The 20,066-nt window shown below is 41.2% G+C and overlaps 1 protein-coding gene across 1 annotated transcript in view; it reads left to right on the top strand.

The window, feature by feature from the left end:
* The window catches only part of COLEC12 (collectin subfamily member 12), a 101,419-nt gene that overhangs the window by 68,350 nt on the left and 13,003 nt on the right, over nucleotides 1–20,066 (top strand). Inside the window, exons 3-4 of the mRNA XM_064442915.1 lie at nucleotides 12,783–12,905; nucleotides 19,395–19,493. Coding sequence (XP_064298985.1) covers nucleotides 12,783–12,905; nucleotides 19,395–19,493 — 222 coding nt within the window. The remainder of the gene's footprint in view (nucleotides 1–12,782; nucleotides 12,906–19,394; nucleotides 19,494–20,066) is intronic.

Raw genomic sequence — 20,066 nt, 5'->3', positions numbered from 1 at the left:
TGCTTACCACCTTTTACAATAAGTACAGAAAGTGATCGTATTCCTCATGTATTCAGTGGTATATCATATCAAAATAAGGAAACCTGATTATTACAGCAATTATTTGAAGAATTAAATGTTCTTTAAGAAGTTAAGGGGATTTTTTATTATATAGGATTGTACCTTTCTCAAGAACTTTTAATAATATATTTACATATCACTAGGGAAAAAACCCAGAGGTCCTCCTTACAACTTCTCATCTACATTAAAATTTACAAAATCCCACTTCTAGCTCTAGATTTACATTATGCCTTCTGCCTCTTAATTAAAATGTCCTTTAGTACCTGGGATTTTCTCTCCAGTAAAGCACATAAATTTTATAGTTAAAACTTTTAAATTTTGTATTTAGTCTTCCGGATAAGAAAAGCATTTGGTTCAGTTTAAGCCTCTCACTGTAAACCTCCATCCCCTGATAAGGCTTGTAGCAATGAGCCTGAAACGCCTGGTAGGGCTTGAGGCCTCTGTCTGCAGATGTGGAATCACAGAAGCTGCTGGCCTCATGGCAGCTCCCTCCCCTTTGCGCTGCTCTCGAGCCAGAGACCCTGAAACTCTGTGGCTCCCGTAAAAAATATTTTGCAAATACTTAGTTTTCCACAATTTCGTAAGCTATCAAGAAAAGGATTATAGCAAGGAGTATATGTTTCAGGAAGATGATGATTATTGCAGGTATTATTACTACTATTATTATTGTAACTGTAGCAACATGTTTAATGGTTTGTTAGGGGGTGGTCTAATAAATTTCCCAAGATATAAAAAAACGGCAGGTTGTTACAAGGCATACATACACCCTACAGATTTAGTAGGTTAATGCTTTTAATGGATTTGACAACTTCTGTATTTCCATAACTGCACTGACATTAGGAAGGCAGTGGGTAGGTGCTATGTAGGCAGGTAGTATGTTCATTGTACTCCTGGCTAGTCGCTTATCTTCTCTGTGACTACAGTGCTCTGGATGCCTTTCTGCATAGATCTTCCTCACTTGTAACAAGCAGATTTAATTCAGCTTTCCAGTGTTAGTCAAGACAGTGTAAATTTGCTTATTAGCAATAAGAAAATTATAAGGAAGGAAAACACGAATTGCATTCATCAACCACACTTCCACCTCTGTACAGGAAACTTCTTGTAGTAATTTACAGAATAAAAATTTCCTCTCTAGGTACAGGTGATATTAAGCAGGGGAAAATCACAGAAATTGTGATGGTATTAGGTGGAAAAAATCCATTTATCAGGGCTGTTTGCTCCTTACATTGTACAGCCATCGCACATTGGCACAACTGTGTGAAAAAATGTTCTGACTGCCTGAGGAATTCATTCTAAGTCTGCTTTTTATCCAGGAAATTGGATGCTAGTGAGGTGTGTATGAGCCAGGGTATGGGGAGACCTCAGGAGTCGGAGATACTGCAGGACACAGAGAAGACAGGAGAGAGAGAAAAGGGGAGAGCAGAATGAGAAAACTAAAAGATGTTAGCTGTGTTGGGTCACAGTCCATCCTCTTCACCTAGAGATCCAGCTTCACAGAGGAAAATGTTCATTTTGAAAAGATAAGATTCACGAAAAGGAGGCAGAGAGTGAGGTGGGTTGGGGGAGAATGGTTAGGTTGGAGGATCGAAACAGTATTTATTGTCACTGCCATCAAGCCTGCAATATTTCTTAGGAAAAAGCTCTACCTTTAGAAGGTGGTTTTAGAAGGGCAGCGAGGTGAAAAATAAATCCTAGCCCTGCCAGCCCCTCTCCTTTGGAAGTGATTTAATGCTGTGTCTTGATTCGGCAAGGGGAGTAAGGCAGCACACTTCCAGAGGAGCAGTGTTTATACCTAGGTATAATTTCTCTTCTGTAGTTGAACATGTAGCATCAGGAGATTAGGAATGAATTTACAGCCAGTGGATTTGTGACCGCGAGCTACGTTCAATGCAGTGCCTGCAGAGATCCTTTCTTCTCTGTTCACTGATGGTATCCCAGCCAGGCAGTCATCATGGAAAAGGCCAGTCAGAAGTGGCAATCTGCACTCACAGCCATAATTAAATGAGTAGAGCAAGCTTCCATATACATACTGTGTTTTCTGCACTCACTTTCTTCTGTGAGGTCCTACTACATTCTTCCTCATGGCCCTCTTCATTTCTGGGGTCACGTTCCAAATAAGGGGTCTATGTAACTGTTAAGTACCCAGCATGAATAGAAACACCTTGATCTCTTCTTTTACATGCACACAAGTCTTCTAAATTCCAGATAATGTCCTCAGATAGACCCTTTAGTTGGAAAAGAGTCAGTTCTTGTATCTGAATGCTTCTTAATAAAGGCAACAGAAACCTTAAAACTAAATCCAGCAAAGGGTGGATAAAGGTCTGTATATTAATTTGAAGCATCAAATTTTTGTTAACTTTTTTCAATTCTGATCATTTCAGCATTTCATTGCAGCATTCCAGGCGGAACATGTAACGAAACCTGTGGGTACAGATACACCTGCATTTTAATGCTAACAAATCACAGTCTTTAGAACTTTCTCAAAGTTCTGCTTTTCCTCATGAAGTTGGGCATACTTGTTCATAGCCCGCAGGCAATTATTCTTTCATGCTGAAAACCTCATCAAAAGTAGCTCTGTATTTTTCCCTAATGGAAGAAGATAAATACAGTTTTTATGCCATCAAATATGGTTGAAACTTTATTTCGTTCCGCTCCATTAGGTAGTGGAACCTAGTGGAGGAGAAAAAAAAAAAACGATGAATGAGATGGGCAGGCAGTGTACTTCCAACTACCTAGTGAAAATTGGTTTAGATTCATATGAGTTATAAGACTTTAAAAGCTCACTTTGCAGAGACACATGGGATTTTATAATGCACTTAAATAAGCCTTGATTCCATTAGGGGCACATGTGTGCACGCATGTACCTGCATAGAAACTTATGCGGAACAGACGGTTACCGAGTATTCCCATTTAACTTGCACAGGCATACAAAAAAACTAATTTCTCTAGATACCTGGAATAGCATTTATGGCAGCATTGGTGAATAAAGAAATGTTGCCTCACTGTGGGTGGCTGAAGTCTTCATTTGGTGAGGGCAAGCTTTTCTTGTTGTGTAAAACAGTGATTCAATGTTTTTAGCATTGTCCTTAACATAATGTTAAAAGTTGCAGAAGTTAGTAAAACAAACGGTGAAAGCTTCCCATGAGGGAATGGTTTTTCCACCTGTGCTCTGGATGACTTCACCATGTCCCCAGCAAGTTGCTCTGCAGTACAGGTGTCACTGCCAGTGGTATCGGCACCTACCACGCTCACAGCCCCGGACAAGATCATGTTGCCCTCTTAAAGAAATGTATCTCAAAAGCCGCAAAGCACGGAGTTACTATTTTTTCTTCCTAATATTTAACATAACAGCATTACTAGGGTCACTAACACTTAAATACTGTGTTATAAAAATAGACAATGTTAGGGGAAATACACACTTTGAGTGTGTTACCTTTTTTCCTCCTTTCAGGTGAATGTAGTTTGAATTAAGACAAAAAGTTGTGTACATTAATCATCAAATTATACCATCTGAATTAGGAGCTATGTTTCATTGGAAAGCTTGTTTATTTCAGAACGGAGGGCCTGGACTTAGACAGAAATGGCATTACTTTGCCGTCTGGCATAACTCTGAAGGACAGATCCCTTCTGTGACATGGCTAATGCTTTGTTCACTCTAGTTTTAATTAACTCATTGGCTGGAATATCCTCAGGTTGTCTTAAGAGGCTATTGCACAAACCAAAGATCTGGCTTTGATCTCCCTATAGATCTGGCTGTATATTAGTCAGTCTAAAACCTCCTCTGTTGGGATACAGCTTGAGAGAGGCTCTTTGCTGGGCTGTATCGTGGCTGTCTTGCTTGTGATTGAACAGATTTTAATTCATACATAGTTTTTATCTTCTTTTAACTGTTCTAGTTTTTCTCTCATCTTCTGAACAGCCTAATTAGATTTTTGGGTTTGGTTCCAGAGACGTGCACTGAGTGATCCCTTCCTTGATTTTCAGTAACTGAGGACAGACACATCTCTCTTGTTCCAGGCAGTTATTTAAAAGCACCAGCACTCACTGTTTTTTGTTCTGGTTTGAGTTAAGCCCGAGACATATCTTTAAATCTAATAGTCTACGGGATGTTGGACCCTCTGGTGGTGTGATATTCTTACTGTTTTGCTATGGCTGGACCTTAAACTGTTGCAAATCCATGATTTTTCATTAAATTTACCATGCTGGTCCTTCAGTTCTGTTCATAATATTTGTGTACCATACAGTTAAGGTACTCAACAGTCTTTGCATAGCCTGTGTTGTGGTTGGGCTCTTTGTATCCTTTCAATTAAGATATTTAGTGTTTAATCACAGTAGGACATTGTTTGGTAATACCATATAATTAAATGGTGATGGTTGTTGAAGTGTATAATTAGGATTTCTGACAATTCATTGTGAATCTTTGGTCTACTGTGAAGGAGAACAAAGCCAGAGAGAAAATGCTGGCTGGGTTATATAAATAAGTGAGAGATGATGGTCAGGCTGAAAATGAGGGTTCTCCCCTCCTTTAATGAAAGGGTTTGTGTACATTACATAGAATAAAGTATTTCTTAGGCTGAAAGCTTTCCAGAGATAATAGTGTTGGCCCTTTGAGGCTCTTTATTATGTCAGATGTGGGATTTGGATTTACGGGAAGTGGCCGCTGCCTCTGACAGACTCGGTCTGGTGGAGGAGAATTTGCCTGGCCTCCCCTGCGTGCAGAGCTTTGGGCTGCAACCTGCAGATCATCAAGGGTGGTTTTTTTCCAAGGTGTTCCAGAGAATGAAATGCCCCATTTCCACTGAAATGCCCTGGGCTCTTGGGGCAAAGTACCCCCCTCCAGCTTCAGGGGACAAGGGACATGGTGACCCCTGCCAGCCCCAGCCCCAGGATTGCCCCCTCTGTGGTGAGAGGGGCTTTTTAGGGGCAGGATTATGAAGTCCTGCAAAGGGTGGATTATTCTATTGTTATGAGCCTTAATGAATAACTCCTCCTCACTTTTCTTTTTTTTAAGAGTCTAGGAATATGTTATGCTGTTCTCCTAAAATGCAAGCTGAAAGTCTCACATAATTCTATAGCTACAAGAATCATAGAATAGTTTGGGTTGGAAAGGACCTTTAGATGCCGTCTAGTCCACACACACACACCCCGCCTGAATGAGCAGGGACATCTTCTCAGGTTGCTCAGAGCCCCATCCAGCCTGACCTTGAATGTTTCCAGGAATGGGGCATCTACCACCTCTCGGAGCAACCTGTGCCAGCGTTTCACCACCCTCATCATAAAAGATTTCTTTCCTATATCTAGTCTGAATCTACCCACTTTTTGTTTAAAACCATTACCCCTTGTTCTATTGCAACAGGCCCTGCTAAAAAGTCTCTCTCCATCTTTCTTGTAGTCTCCCTTTAAGTACTAGTTGGCCACAACCAGGTCTCCCCGCAGCCTTCTCTTCTCCAGGCTGAACAACCCCAACTCTCTTAGCCTGTTCTCACAGGAGAGGTGCTCCAGCCTTCAGATCATTTTTGTGGCCCTCCTCTGGACCCACTCCAGCAGGCCCACATCCTTCTTGTGCTGAGGACTCCAGAGCTGGATGTAGCACTCCGGGTCGGGTCTCACCAGAGCGGAGTAAAGGAGCAGAATCACCTCCCTCGACCTGCTGGCCACGCTGTTTTTGATGCAGCCCAGGATATGGTTGGCTTTCTGGGCTGCAAGCGCACATTGTTGGCTCATGTCCAGCTTTTCATCCACCAGTGCCCCCAAATCCTTCTCAGTAGGGCTGCTCTCAATCCCTTCATTCCCCCAGCCTGTATTGATACAGGGGGTTGCCCCGGCCCAGGTGCAGGACTTTGCACTTGGAAAGAAAGTTCACCAGGGTGAAAAAGAAATCTCGCAGTGTGAAGCTCAGGATAAAATCACAGGAACTGGCACCACTGGCCCTGGTAGGAGTCATGCAGCTCTGTTGAGGCATAAATTCTCTGAACAGGCTTTTGAGGTGTGTTTTTCCTCTCCAGAGGTTATTCGTACAAGCTGCCAGCTATGTAACAGGGTGATCAGGTTATGCAGGACACTGTAGAAACCTGGGAGGATGGAGTGGTTTGGGGTTGGTCCATTTATTTATTAATTTATGAAGAAAGAAGCTCTGTGTCTCACAGTGTTTACCTGAAATACAGAGTGACTGTTCTGGCCTCTGTCTTGCTGCCATGTTTTATGATTTTCCACCTGGCATAGGAAAACTGGCACAAGTTAGGTGAGTATATACCCACCACTTAGATTTCAGGTTTCGCTGCTTTAATTGCTTCCTAGTAAATAACCAGAAACATTTTCAAAACACTCATAGCTTGCATTTATCCCTATTTGATTACAAAACCAGAAGCAAAACTAGCAAATTCTAGAACAAATGACAGCATGTTTGTACTAAATATTTTTTCCAATGGCATTGTAAAAATCTGACAATGAATTAAAGCAGGCTGTTGCAATCCACCTGCCCACAAGCCAGCACTGCACCACTTGGGCGAGCAGGACTGTTGCCATTCTGGAGACAAGGCTTTAAAGACTGTGGCTGTGGGAAGAAGGCTGGCACTTGTTCCCCCTAAGGCCAAGTGAAAAGGAAGTCATGGCAAGAGACTGAGTGAGGAGTGAAGAAGGTGGGGACAGTGGACACAATTTGGTAGTCACCTGTTTTATAATGTACAATAATGGGCCTTCTTTGCCTGGTCAAGAGCTCTTCCCCACAAAGCCCTGCAGAAGGATGTGCATGCGTGAGCGAGCTGTGGCATGAGGTCAGCTTGGTTTGAATGAAGGCAGCAGCATGGCTCTGCCAAAGCAGGTGCTTCGCACACACAACCTAAGGGCTCGGTGCTCCCCTGCAGACTGGTCATGCAATAGCATGATGTTTGCTCCTTTAGCCACACTTACCCACAAGAGGGGTCATCCAGCAGCATTGAGGTCGCAGAGATGGAGAGGGGCTGGGGCACCATGCAGCAGCTAGAGGGGCAGCTGCTCAGGGAAGCCCCGGTGCATGCTATGCTTCCCATGGCTGCAGCCTCATGCTAAATGCCCTATAACTTGGGGATGGGCATGGGCCTTTGTGCATTAGCTAGGAAAAATGTAGGATGTCTATTTACACTTATCTCAAGTTATAGCCTTTATAGTGCAAAAATAGACTCTAAACTGAAGGAAGGAAGGAAAATTATCTCAAAATAATAATTAAAAAAAGCATGAACCAGTCTCAGTTTTTGCCATTTGTAACCATTATAAAGAATGATTGCTTTCTGAGGTAGGTTAGTCATATGGAGCCATCGAATCATCAGTTTTGCTGACTGCACTGAAAACATTCATGGAGGGTCACAGCAATTGTTTTCATGAAGGGTAGGTTAATAACCTGTAACACCACACAGAAAAGACAAAAATCTCACTTTGAATTTTGTGGCTGGATGGATCCAGTAATCCCAAAGCTATACAAAATGTATTGTTGGCAAAGATGTGTCTGCTTTCGATTTTAGTGTGCTAATGTAATATGCTGGTTTTGTGTCAGTACAAAGGCTTCTCTGTAAAAAACATATGCACACATATTTTTCTATATATTTGAACATAAATGTGTGTGTGTGTGAGTGTATATGTATGTATATATGTACATGTTTATATGCCTGAATTTTAAAATCCTCTCTGTCCTAAGAGACAGATTTACTTTCCTAATGGGTAGTCATGCCTATTAGTAAAAACCTACCATTTTACAGTTGGGTACCTGAATTTAAGCACTTACAGCCAGGTTTTTCAAGACATTTAGTTATTTAAACCTAGAGATGGATTCCTCATGGGATCATCTACTTTTGCTAGTGAGATAGGCACCCACTGGGAGCTTGTTGCAGCCTTGCATGGTTAGGTATCTCTCAGTATTTGATTCCTACCTACATGTTGAATCATAGAATCATCAAATGGTTTGGGTTGGAAGGGACCTTAAAGACCATCTAGTTCCAACCCCCTGCCATGGGAAGGTATCCCTGCCCATGGCAGAGGGGTTGGAACTAGATGGACGTAGCTTGCTCAGACCCCTTTAAATATAGATATTAGATCTGCTGCTCCTCAGTTTTGAACACGTTCACTTCGAGGAATTTGTCATTTAAAGGCTGCAAACAAGGCTTGCAGTCTTCCTTTGGAAATTCAAGGAATGTTATCTCTTTTCAATGAATCACACTAGGGAAAACCCCTCCTAAGTAATGTATGTATTTTTGTTTCCTGCACTGCATTTCTTCAATCATTTTATCAGTACATTTTTTGTCAGGGTTACAAAGGGAACCTTGCATCTTTGTCAAAACTGATCTGCTAGCGGAAATATTATGAGGCCACCTATGATTCTGCAGCAAAAGCCAAGAAAAGGACACAGAGGCAAACACTTCTAAAAGAATGGTTCAGCAAAAAAATGTGCGTGTATATCATATTCAAGTGTTCAAAGATGTGCTCCTGAAGCGTAATATAGTTGAGGAGTCAGGCATTTTGTAAGGTAGTTACTCCATGTCAAAGAGCAAAGACATTTGTCTCCCATTAAAACACATAGAACAACAACAACAAAAAAAAACCCCAACCATAAAACCCAGCTCCTCCTCCAGTGAAACCTCTGCTTATCTGGAGCCCAAAAGGAATCTGCAGATGTGTACCCCCTGCGTGAGAACAAAGTCTTCAGTCACTGGAATGCAATGCTATAAAAACAAATACTACAAAGCCTGGTAACAGGGGGATGTCTCACTTGCATATTTTTTTGTGACCATCTTGGTTTGCAGAGAAGGGGGTCCCCAAAGCATGTGAGCCAGCAGGATCTCTTTGTACTAGGTTGCTGTCTGTTTGGCCAGATGTCTTCCCAACAGTGAGACAGAAAAAACAGAGCTCTTATTAAAATAAGTCAGGGAAAGGAATGGAAAAAAGCATGTGTCCAGTGAAACGAGGCACATTTTGTCCCATCTGATATTTATTAAACGTTGATCAAATCAGCAGTGAGAAATGCACATCATGCGGAAGTGACCCTGGCTCCCTGGGTTTGGAAGTCAGTGACAAATGTATGGGAGCAGACCAACATTGAAAACACGTGTACAGGACACGGAGAGGAGTGTGCTGCACTAGGGGCAACAATAACAAACGGAGAAGAGCTGACTTCAGCCGAGAACCCCCTTTTTCCAGGTTTTACATATGTTCTATCAATGGAATGAGTGTGTAGGGTCTTTCCCTGTGGATCTACTCTACAACTTTCTAGATAAAAGGTTACACATCTTCTGGAAGAACCCTGCATTTTGTGCAAGCCATGAAAATAGTCAAGTGGGTAAAAGTGGGGAAGTTTTGTAAATTAAAGCCCAAGCAAGGGCTCCCTCAAGCCTTGACTCTCAGATTTTGTGATAAACCTGTATAATTTTATGCCAAACTGCTGGGTTTTGTGTAATCACAATGAGCATTTGAAATAGTCTCCCATCTGCTGTTGCTCAGTGTTTTGGCTAACAAGTCTTTTCAGAGCAATCCTTCAATAAAATTAAGTGTCCGCAAAGCATGGACTAAATGCATCTCCTGTATCAGAACAAGCTTATTTGGGCTTGGTCCTTAAACAAGGTAGTAGGGAAGAGCAACAGGGGTTATTTAACTGCACAAAAATACATCAGAATGAGTCTTCCAGGTCTTTTCTTCAAGGTACCTCTACCTTCAGTAATTTTTATATGTTTAGTAAACTAGGAAGTCAGCTGCTACTAGCAACAGAGTTAAAAGCTATATATTTGCAACAAAGAGTAAATTTAATAGCTCTGAAAGACTTTACTGTGTCCATCTCTAGGCAAACAAAGGAGCCTGTTAGAGCTCCATGGCTTTTTACTCCAGCCCTGGACCTGGGGCACGTGAGATGAAGGTAGCAGGGGTTCGATGGCAGTCAGATACAGTTTTAAGCTGACAGGCAGAAAGTGCCAGCAGGCAATGCAATGCACAGTTCCATCCCAGCTTAGTTAATGAAATCACTCCTGCCTGTATGATTGCTTTAGTATGCTGTGTTTATGTTATTGATACCAACAGTGCTGAACTGTTAAAAGATGGAAAGGTCTGGCTTTTGCTGGGGTGCTGTTCTGATGTCAGTTTGAAAAATGCTGAAAGTAAAAGTTCTGAAAAGCCAAAGTGCTCTTTTATTGTACCAGTGATAGAGAGGACTGAGACAAGTGAAACAAGATCCTTATGAAGCACTGGAACATACATGATGCTAGATGCTGAACTGCAATACATCCAGTGACATCAGCAAAGTTTCAGCTCATTACACTACACAGGAAGCCAGAGTACGGTGACAGAAAGCAGGGCATGCCATAAAATGAGTAATCTTAATACGAGACTGTAATCAAGCGAAACATTTCTATGTGCAGTTGCTGTCAAAGGTTTTGTTTTTATTTCTGCCTCTCTCAGTGCTTTGTACCTCTGCAGTCTATCAGTCTTCCCAGTTAGGGATCTGGTCCTGCTTCCATTAACATTAAAATAGGGCAGGTCAAGCTTTCTGTTATCTGTGTATTTAGAAGGTGAGTATGATGTGCTTTGTGCCCCAAGCTTCTCGTGTTTTTTGATTTGTGGGATGTTCAAAGACTTACAGGATTAGAATTTGAAACACTTTGGAGGAGGAACCTTGCATTCAGTGCACAGGGGCTCAATAAGCCCATTATTACCAGCAAACAGCAGCAAAATGGTGCTCCAGACACCACAAGCTCCCACTGTGAAATAATTTCAGTCTTTGAATACCTACTGCAAGCCCTTAGAAAACTGCACTTTCCCTCTCCAACTTTTTCAGCAAGCAGAGCTTCCCCACTAACAAACTCCTTGAGACTGTCAACCAAAGAAAGAAAGCCAGCCCACACATAAGCAAACCTGGCTATTGACCCTTCACCTTTTCTTTTGTGGTGCAGGAGTTATCAGCCTTCTAAATCCAAGTCACCAATAAATGGTCTGTGCAACTGCCCATGTCTGTGCCAGCTCCCTTCCTTCCCACCTGCACAGGCAGGAGAGAAGCTTTTCCCCTCCAGGGTCTGTATTCTTGCGTTTGTGCTTACATGTCTTTGTCTTATTTTCCTCTAATGTTCCTGTTCCTGAAAAAAGAACCAGATTCCAAACTGATCTTATGCCTAAACCCCAAGGAACCCAAATCTATGACATCACTTTCATCACAGGGCAACAGAACGTGACATCACAGCTGAAAAGTTCAGAAAAAAAGTGATGACATAATGTGGAAAGTGAGCTGACATGTGAAAGACGCATTTCTGCCTTAGCCACAGCTAAGAGGAATTGAGAAAAATGCCTGTCAAGTAAACTTTGTATAAATAAACATTGTATAACTCCTCTTCCTGTGTTGCTCCAATATGGTAATCCCTCCTTCAAGTACTCTGGGCTTAAGGAAGTCACTGGAAACTGCTGTTCTTTGAGAGAGAAATACAGTTGACTTGACTTGATATGTCAGTCACCCGTTCTCCGTGAACCCAGGGGAAGTGGCCCATGCTTTTCTCTTAAAAAATGAAAAATAAAAAAACACTCTGCAGAAGGTCATGAGTTGGGAAAAGTAAAATCAGCTGTGGGTTAGGCCTCGAGGGAAATATAAGTTACTCATAAAAAGCTACAGAGCAAGTTTTGATTAGTTAAGTAATCTGGTACATAGAATTTATTAGAGCTTAAAGCTTTCCTGTGGGACTCCCCTAACAGTACACAAATAGAGTAAAATATCAAAGAAATGCATTTTCTGACAGACATGGAAAGCTACATTAGCCCTGGCCTGCTTAATGCCCATCAGAAGGAGGGATAAATCCTGCCCATTCATTCAAGCACAGTGGTCCAGATTTCATGTTTTTACACATTTGTATTTCTGATTAATTTCTTGGTATCTTACTCAATGCTTCCAAAACTCTTGAGCTTTCCCAAGGAGCACGTAGAGAAAAGAGGAATATTGCTTCCCTAATAGACTCAAAGATGTCAAAACTTTCTGAAAAAAAGCTCAAATATAAAATAGGAAAGGCCTGTTTTCTCTTAACTTGAGGCCCTTTTTTTTAAGCTCGTCCACAAGGGGAAATTCACCAGCATTTTTCTGTTGGTATAGATGTACCACTAGCTTTACCAGTATAGCACCACTTCTTTTCTGTGGAAATAGTATTCTCTAACCCCCCCAAAAGTAAGATAAAAAAGTCTCTCTTATTATGGAAAGAAAGTGTTCACATGGTAACCTTTTGTGGTAATGGGCACAAAGCAGGACCAGTACTCCTACCAGGTTTTCACAATGCTATTTTATTTCTGTGTTTTCCTTCTGCCAAAGCATTTAATGTCTCCTATTGCCCCTGTAGGGAGACTGAATGCTAAGAAAGAGCTGCTGCGGTGGGACGCCTGACAGAGGAGATGCTAATAAATTTGGCTTTTGAAGCTCACCATAGTCATGCTAGCACAATCAGAAAAGTTAGCACAATCGGGAAATAACCCTGCCTCTCAGGAAAGCCACAGATTTTCCAGCGAAGCAGAACCTACTTGTCATCAACATGCTAAAATCCCAAAGTGATTTTATCACTAAGCTGATGCTTCAAGCACCGTGGAGGCTAACCTGGAAGAATAGGCAGATAGGCACCCATCTATCATCTGCTTACGTACATAATTTATTCTTTTGAAAACGGAGGAGAGGAAATGGGGAGCTAAAAGGAGCAATGTGTTCTTTGCCATTGTTTTAAAATTCTTAAAATCTTCTTTTGCAGGTATTCAGGAGGGGACTCAATGTACCAAATGTAAAAATAACTGGGCACTGAAGTTTTCCATCATCTTATTATATATTTTATGTGCCCTGCTAACAATCACAGTAGCCATTCTGGGATACAAAGGTATGTATGCATCAAGCCCAACATTTCATTTTCAGCCAAGCATCCAAGTGCATTTCTACATATTAGATAAACAGGCAATTTATCACGTTTCACCTTAAATATCAATACCTTGGCAACGTTGGCTTTTTGTACACACATAACAACAAACTGCAACCTTACGTTTTCACATTCAAACAATTATGACGTTTTGAAACTAGATTAGACGTTTGAAAGAAAAGAAAAAAGAACAAAATTATTATTCTTCCACCTTGAAGGAGGACTAATGGGAAGACTCAAAGCTCTGTAACATGTGCTATACCTTGATTTCACTGAGCTCTTTTACATGTATTACACCTTTCCATAATAAATGTCCTTCTTAATGGGAGAGCCAGGAAGTCTTACTAACATAATATTTTTCACAGGAGCAAAGCGTAGGATCAATATTACTTTGAAATATCTGGGAGAAAGATTGAACCAGGAAGTGCCAATGTATTGAATTATCTACAATTATTTTGATGAACAAAGATGCTTAGATGCTTTTGACAGTAATTTCAAAGATTCTGGTAGTTGGGTAGCGCAACAATGGAGAAAATGTCATTTGCACACATTGGAAAGTACAGCTTAAAATTCCCATACATCCTCAGCACTAATTAGCCACTTAGGCATTCTTATTGATGTGTCTGCTTGTGCAGTCACAGCTATAATAAGTTAAATAAACAAGATGTGCATTTCTAGTATGAAGAAGAAAGTAACATCATTGTGGTTATTATAACAGGACATTGCAGCATGTTGCAAAGAAAACCAAGCTAGCTTTAAACTGTCTGCTTGAGTATGGCTCTGAGTAGCTTCAAAACCCCTCCAAGAAGCTGGGTGAATATTCATGTGAATAGCATGCAGTGCATCCTGTGCTGCCAACAGCTGCACTCGTAGCGGAGCTGACATCACCTCTGGTCCTTTGCCAGTGAAAGAAAAGGAAATTGTAGAAATAGAAAGGGATAAATACTTATTTAAGAGGATTTGGTACAGTTTTGAGTGGGAAGAAAATTAAAACTGCTTGGTTTAGATGGAAGATTTAGCCAGGGAGATGAGAGAATGTGAAGGACAGATAGAGACACATAGGTATTCCTTTTTCGTGATAAAGCAGACGGAATGTGGCAAATTAAAATCAAATGTAAAGAAATGCAGTATATATATAATTGGTCAGATATTCTCCTGAAGAATGTGTCACTAGTCATGAAGTTAGATTCTGAGAAAAAAAAAACTTTCCAGGATTCAAAAACTTGTTCTTGAACTATAAAGATAAGATCATTTGGTTATATGGAGTAGGGGAGGACAAACTAGGCCTTTTGCAGGTATAAATCTGCAGAGATCTGCTGTAGAGCAGATGAGGATGGGATCCTTCCACACTATAACCCAGCCACAAAATTCCTGGGGTTTAGCAGAATTTTCCTCAAGAGAGTTTTATACAAGGCTGTCAGTTCTGGGGCTCACCAGAAGACTCAGACCTCACTTGGCATCAGAAGCAGTGTATCAAGTTGGAGGGACCATTGGTCTATATCTTGCTTCGGCAAATGTTTGTTTGTGTGTGTGTAGGAAGCAACAGCAATAAGGAAACTCCAAAAGATCCCTTTCGGAGAGGGAGTTTCTCTTCCTCATTTCAATCCACAGTTTTCAGGCTTCTTTCTCCATGGGGGCCTCTAGCGTTGTCTTTTCCCCAGGCTTTGCTCTCATCTTGAGGCCCCACCTTTGCTACACTCATCTCTAAACCTCCTTCTTGTACTGAGTAGTCATTGGTGCCTGACCAGGGACTAGTCTTCCTGTCATAGCAGTACCAAGCCACATCTATCTGGGTCAAGGACAAAAGAATTTCCTCTCCCACAAAAATAAAAAAAAAAGGGGGGGGGAGATTATAGGAAGGTAGGTAATGCACATCTTGCTCACAGTCCTTAAGATATCTTGGTGACCACTGCTCCTCCGCTCACCAACTTGGTGGCTGCTCTACCTGAATGCCAAGGGAAAGAGGCATACACTGGGCAAAAGTCCTGTTAAGTCCACGGTATCCCTTCTGTAATGCAAAGCAGCAAATGGTCATGTGTCAGGCATTCATTTTGCCTTTTGTACCTGCAGCTTAAGAGCTTCATCTCCACAGTGCCTAAGCACTAATTTGCAGGGGAAACATGAGTTAGACAAAACCCCAGCTGACGGTACATATTCAAAGGAATTACTGCAATATTTTTGATCGTTGGGAAGGAATTAGGCCTTAAAGGAAGAACAAAAGTCAAAATAAAATTTTATAGAGCTCTTGAACTCTCCTCTCTGCATCAGAGTTTGGCTTGTCTTTTTTATTGCAATATTACACTGAAAGAAGGAATTCTGCTGGCATCAGGGATTCTTTCAGTCTTTTAGCTAAGTTTCCATTAAATTTGCCTCCCACACTTATGTTTATAAAGCCCAAAACTACTTTTAAAACTTTCATTTCCTACGTGGTATTTAGATATCCTTTGTGATTTAAAATGCTAAAACTACTAATCAGTGGGTTAAATATGGCAGGCAAAAAAATAACTCAATGGGAGGCAAGATCAACACAGAACAAACCTCCAAACTGGTGGTAAAAATTACATAGTAGGTTGGAGAAACCTGAAACCAAAACATGAATTAAACATCAAGGTCATTAAGGAATAACAACCCAAACTTTATATTAGTTTGCTTTAGGAAGACATATTAAATTATTGTTAAAAACATAATAAAGCAATCTAATTTTTTATGCATACTTTCTTAAACTAAATGCAAAATACAAAGTTATAATTTTTCCTGCACCAGCCAGTGTTGGATTCGCCTACTGAAGGTGAATGATCTTCCTGTGACTCACTCCAGTGAGGGAAGCTAGCATGCTGTCAGCTTGAATTTCTGGTAGTTCTCATTCTCTGGTTGGTCCTTTTTTTTAAGTTCCTTGACTAATGCCCACTGTGACTTTCATCTACATATTTTATCTGTCTCCCAGACAGGGTTTGCCTGTCATTACCTAGGGCCAACACACCCTGGTGAGATGGCACACTTTGTCACTGCTTCTGAAACAGTGGCTCAGGTGCAGAGAGTCATCACTGTTCCAGTCAGCATCTACTTGAAATTTTGCCTCCTTTTGCAAGGTCTTTACCACATTTTCCACAATGACCTTGTCAGAAAGTGAGATGACAATTTAAAGAAATCTGACCAAGCTGAGAATTAAGGCGAAGCTATCCAAAAGCAAGCTTAAGGCATAGACGCGCTTTGCATTTTGAGAGCAGCAGACTGTTGGGAGCAGCAGAGTGGCCTTCATAAGGGGTATTATGGCTGTTCTGCCTGTTTTGCCTCTCTCTTTTTCTGGAGAAGATGGGAAGTAGCTGCTCAAGCCTGGGAAACTCCCCAGAGATTGAGTTCCACTCCTGAGAGTGGTCCACATGCTCACCTACCACTTAAGGCTCCATCCAGAGATGGTGGTGGGAGCTACTGGAAGGGAAGGAAAGGCATTCCAATAATAGGACATCTGTCCATATGACCCCTTTTGACAGCAAGAGCAACAAAACCTACTTTGGCCACAGGTCTCTACTTGTTCTCCCCTGAGGGGAAACAATTAAAATAAAGGAAAAGGTTTGCCTGATATAGCTAATTCTGCACTTTGCATCAGTTAATCTGGGTAAGTCATCACCAGTTTAGTGTCAAAAATCAATACCTTGTGTATTTGAAAGCAGCCTTCTCTTTCCAGCCTCTCTAAACTAGCATCTTTCAGCTAAGTGTCATGTCAGCCCTCCCAATCCAGTTACATGCTAGAACTAAAAGCTATTACTTTCTGTAGGAGGCAAGCAGCTGGGGACTGAAAGACCTTTTAACAGTGCTCATTAGTGATCTTTCAGCCACAGTCCAGGCAGAGTCTTCCCCACATATCACAGCCAATTGTCAATAATACCCAAAAGGCTTCTGATTAAAGTCCTGCTTCAACAATTTTTTGGGGTGTTCCACACAAAAAAAGTCCATAGGTACAGACCAGCTTTGTTTTTTTAGTGCGGGGTGGGGTTTTTTTTTTTGCTTTCTGCAATGAAGATACCATATGCTGTTGTATCTTTAATTCCATCCAATCTCATCTAACTGGCAGTACAGGCTACTGCATATTGATAGGATTTCTACTATTTTCATTTGCTTTGGACTCTTCAGGGGAATATTTTAACCCAGGTATCCAGTGTTAGATTTCATTTAGCTGTGAAAACATCCTTCTTGTAACAGGATAGTACAAAATCTTAGTTTTACAAACTTCAGATCTGAAGTACAAAGTGGCATTCATTTGAACAGCAAAAGGAATAAACTACATGTTCCTTTCATTATTGACAATATATATTCATTTGCCAGCTCCAAGTGTATCACATAACTGGAGAAAACAGGTGAATATTACACTAAATATGAATTAACAAGACCCATAGGTGATGTGACGTTGCTAGCCAAAGCACAGGTCTAGCAGAAACACTTGGAATAGGCCTGCTTTTTAAATCCAGATGCTTTCATGAGGTCCTCTCTAAGTGCCCAGAGTGAGCCATGTCCTCCACAGTGACTTTCCATAAACAAAGCAGACCACCACAAACTGAACAGGGAGCTGCCTAGAGCTAGCCAGAAGGAAAAGCCAGGTATGGTCCCCATGCTCATTGCATGTGATGTGTAGGTGTATATATGCATCAGTGGAGTGTCAGAAGTAACTGAAGGACCTTTCCTGATCTGGGCTCCAGCCCGGAAGACAGTTGGGCAGGACAGAGAATCAACTCTGCCTTCATTTAGGAAAAAATGGCATACAGCATTTTGACAAGTAACTTCAAAGGGCAGAAGAACCAGTGAAAAATTAGTGCTATATTGGGGAGGGGGAAATGCAGGAGGTATTGAACAATGGTCCCCCTGAAAAGGGAAAGCCATTATTGTAGCCTGGATCTGGTATTTAGCAACCAATCTACCACCATCTCGAATACAGAAAGCCACGCTCTGACTCTGTCTTTGCACACACAGTAGAGTCTCTGTTTTTCTGGCTTGTTAGCAGTATAGAAAGGAGCAGGCAGGTACTTCACCAAAGGCTGTCTGGTCTCTCTGAAAACATTGAGATTTTTTTCTGTGCTGTAACTCCATTCACCTCAGTGCAGTTGCACCAGAGATAATCTTGGTCTGCTTTTTCTCCTCTTGGTTTTGGGGAAGCAATAAAAGCCTGCTGCGTAACTGTGGTACCAAGTCAGAAAAACAAGGGCAAAACTTAATATAGAAGGAGCACTTGGAGGGCTACACTTTAAAGGTCTGGGATTCTCGTGGTTGCTTATGAGCAGCAAGAGATCCTCTAAAGTTCCACTTCTAGTAACAAACCAAATCTTTACATAGCAACAACTTCTATGAGGCTCTTTCCTAGCTGCAGAAAGAAAGAATTAGCGGTACCCCTACCCCACAGAGGTTTACAGAATTGGCTTTACTATCTCAAGACATGGGAAGCACCTCATTTCTTCTGTTTGAAAAGGGAGCTGGCACAATAACTTGTGTAGCCTCTCCTATGGGTGGTTCAGATCCATTCTGCTCCAAGTGTAGCAAAAGGGCTAAACAATCTCATGATGAGAAGAAATTTCTGCCCCTGGTTGTGGCTTGAATGCAAAAGCCTATTAGATAAGGTTTGGTGTGGACGCTGAAGGCTGCGTCTAACCTTGCAAGCATTTCACATTTTTGCCACTGGAAGCCACCCCAGGCTCTTTATTTGTTGCTCTGCTTTTTCCCTTTCCATATCAATTCCATCAAATAATCAGATTGTCTCTGTGACAAGAAAATGACTCAGACATTACAAAATAAGAGCGCATCAGCCATAAATCTGCAGCTGCTGAATGACCATCCTTTCAATCTTAATGAGGCAGAATGGTTTCAAGACCATTTTAAGTGATCTGTACCATTATCAAGATGTTTAAAAGTTGATTCCCAAAACATTTACTAAGTGTATCTTAAAATCGTTATCTCAGTCCAAAGTTGCTATCCAGGTGGCCTTTTTTAATGATTAAAAGGCACAGGAACAAAAAATGTTCTTTTAAGGAGAAATGGCTCATAGCAAAATAAAAGGAAGTCTTCTCTCATGCATCTAAGCCTTTAGCAGTCTGTCTTTGCCACACACCACTGTGCTTGGAGCATGGAAATACTGTTAAAAGAAAAGGACTTGATTCATGAGGAAAACCCACAAAGAGGGATTTCCTCATTCAGGAGGGGGATTGCTCATGGGCAAAGAAAAGTTTGGGGACTGTTGGCAGACTGAAGAACTGCAAGAATATTGGGTTCCACCAGCAGATAGGAGCTCATCCTTCCAACATTTCACAGAGCAACAGCAGAGTGTAGTGGAAGGCAAGGCAATTTTAAGGTAGTTTCATTTTTTGTTTGATAGTAGTGGTGGTTTTTTGGTTTGCTTTATTGTTCACTAGACATTTTTCATAATTTCACTTTTTTTCTTTCCTTAACATACTGTTCTCTTTCCCCTAGTTGTAGAAAAAATGGACAATGTGACAGGTGGCCTGGAAACGTCCCACAGAAGATATACAGAAAAGCTCACAGAGGTGGAGAGTGACCTGAAGAAATTAGGTAATCTACACGCAAGCGAAGCCCCTTTTTATTATGGCTTTGGGGTGTTCTCCTGGCAGATAGCAGCAGGAAATTTGTCTGAAAAATCTCTGGCTATGACAAGATTCAGCTCTTCTATTCCAGTTTCTCAAGTACTTGGGAAAGCACTTAAACATAGTTAAGACCAGCTCTACTTAGGACAGCATTTTAAGCATACTTCAATATTTACAGTTCCCACTGAAGTCACTCTGAAATCATATATACTAAAATAAACAGACACTTAAGGGTTGTCCTCAGGAGAGAGTATTCTTTGAGGTAGAGATGTAAAACATAGCAGAAACTGTTCCACAGCACACAAGATTCTACATAAAATGAAAATCTGTCACTCAGTCATCTTGCTGCTGTTTTAGCAATTAAGATTCAAAGCTGAAGGCCACTTTAAGGGATGCACAAATAATCAGCTGTTCAAAACTCTTATGTCTGAGGCAAGTTGATTACTTCCATAAAATGTTTCTTAATCATCTCAGGGAATACAGGACACAAGGTTATTATGAGTTCAGGTCTCCCAAGTGCTATCAAAGTTCTCAGTTTGCA

This window comes from Phalacrocorax carbo, chromosome 2 (genome assembly GCF_963921805.1).
Source record: "Phalacrocorax carbo chromosome 2, bPhaCar2.1, whole genome shotgun sequence".
Taxonomy (NCBI): domain Eukaryota; kingdom Metazoa; phylum Chordata; class Aves; order Suliformes; family Phalacrocoracidae; genus Phalacrocorax; species Phalacrocorax carbo.
The sequence above is the reverse complement of the archived record's forward strand: the minus strand, read 5'-3'. Positions and strand labels throughout refer to the sequence as shown.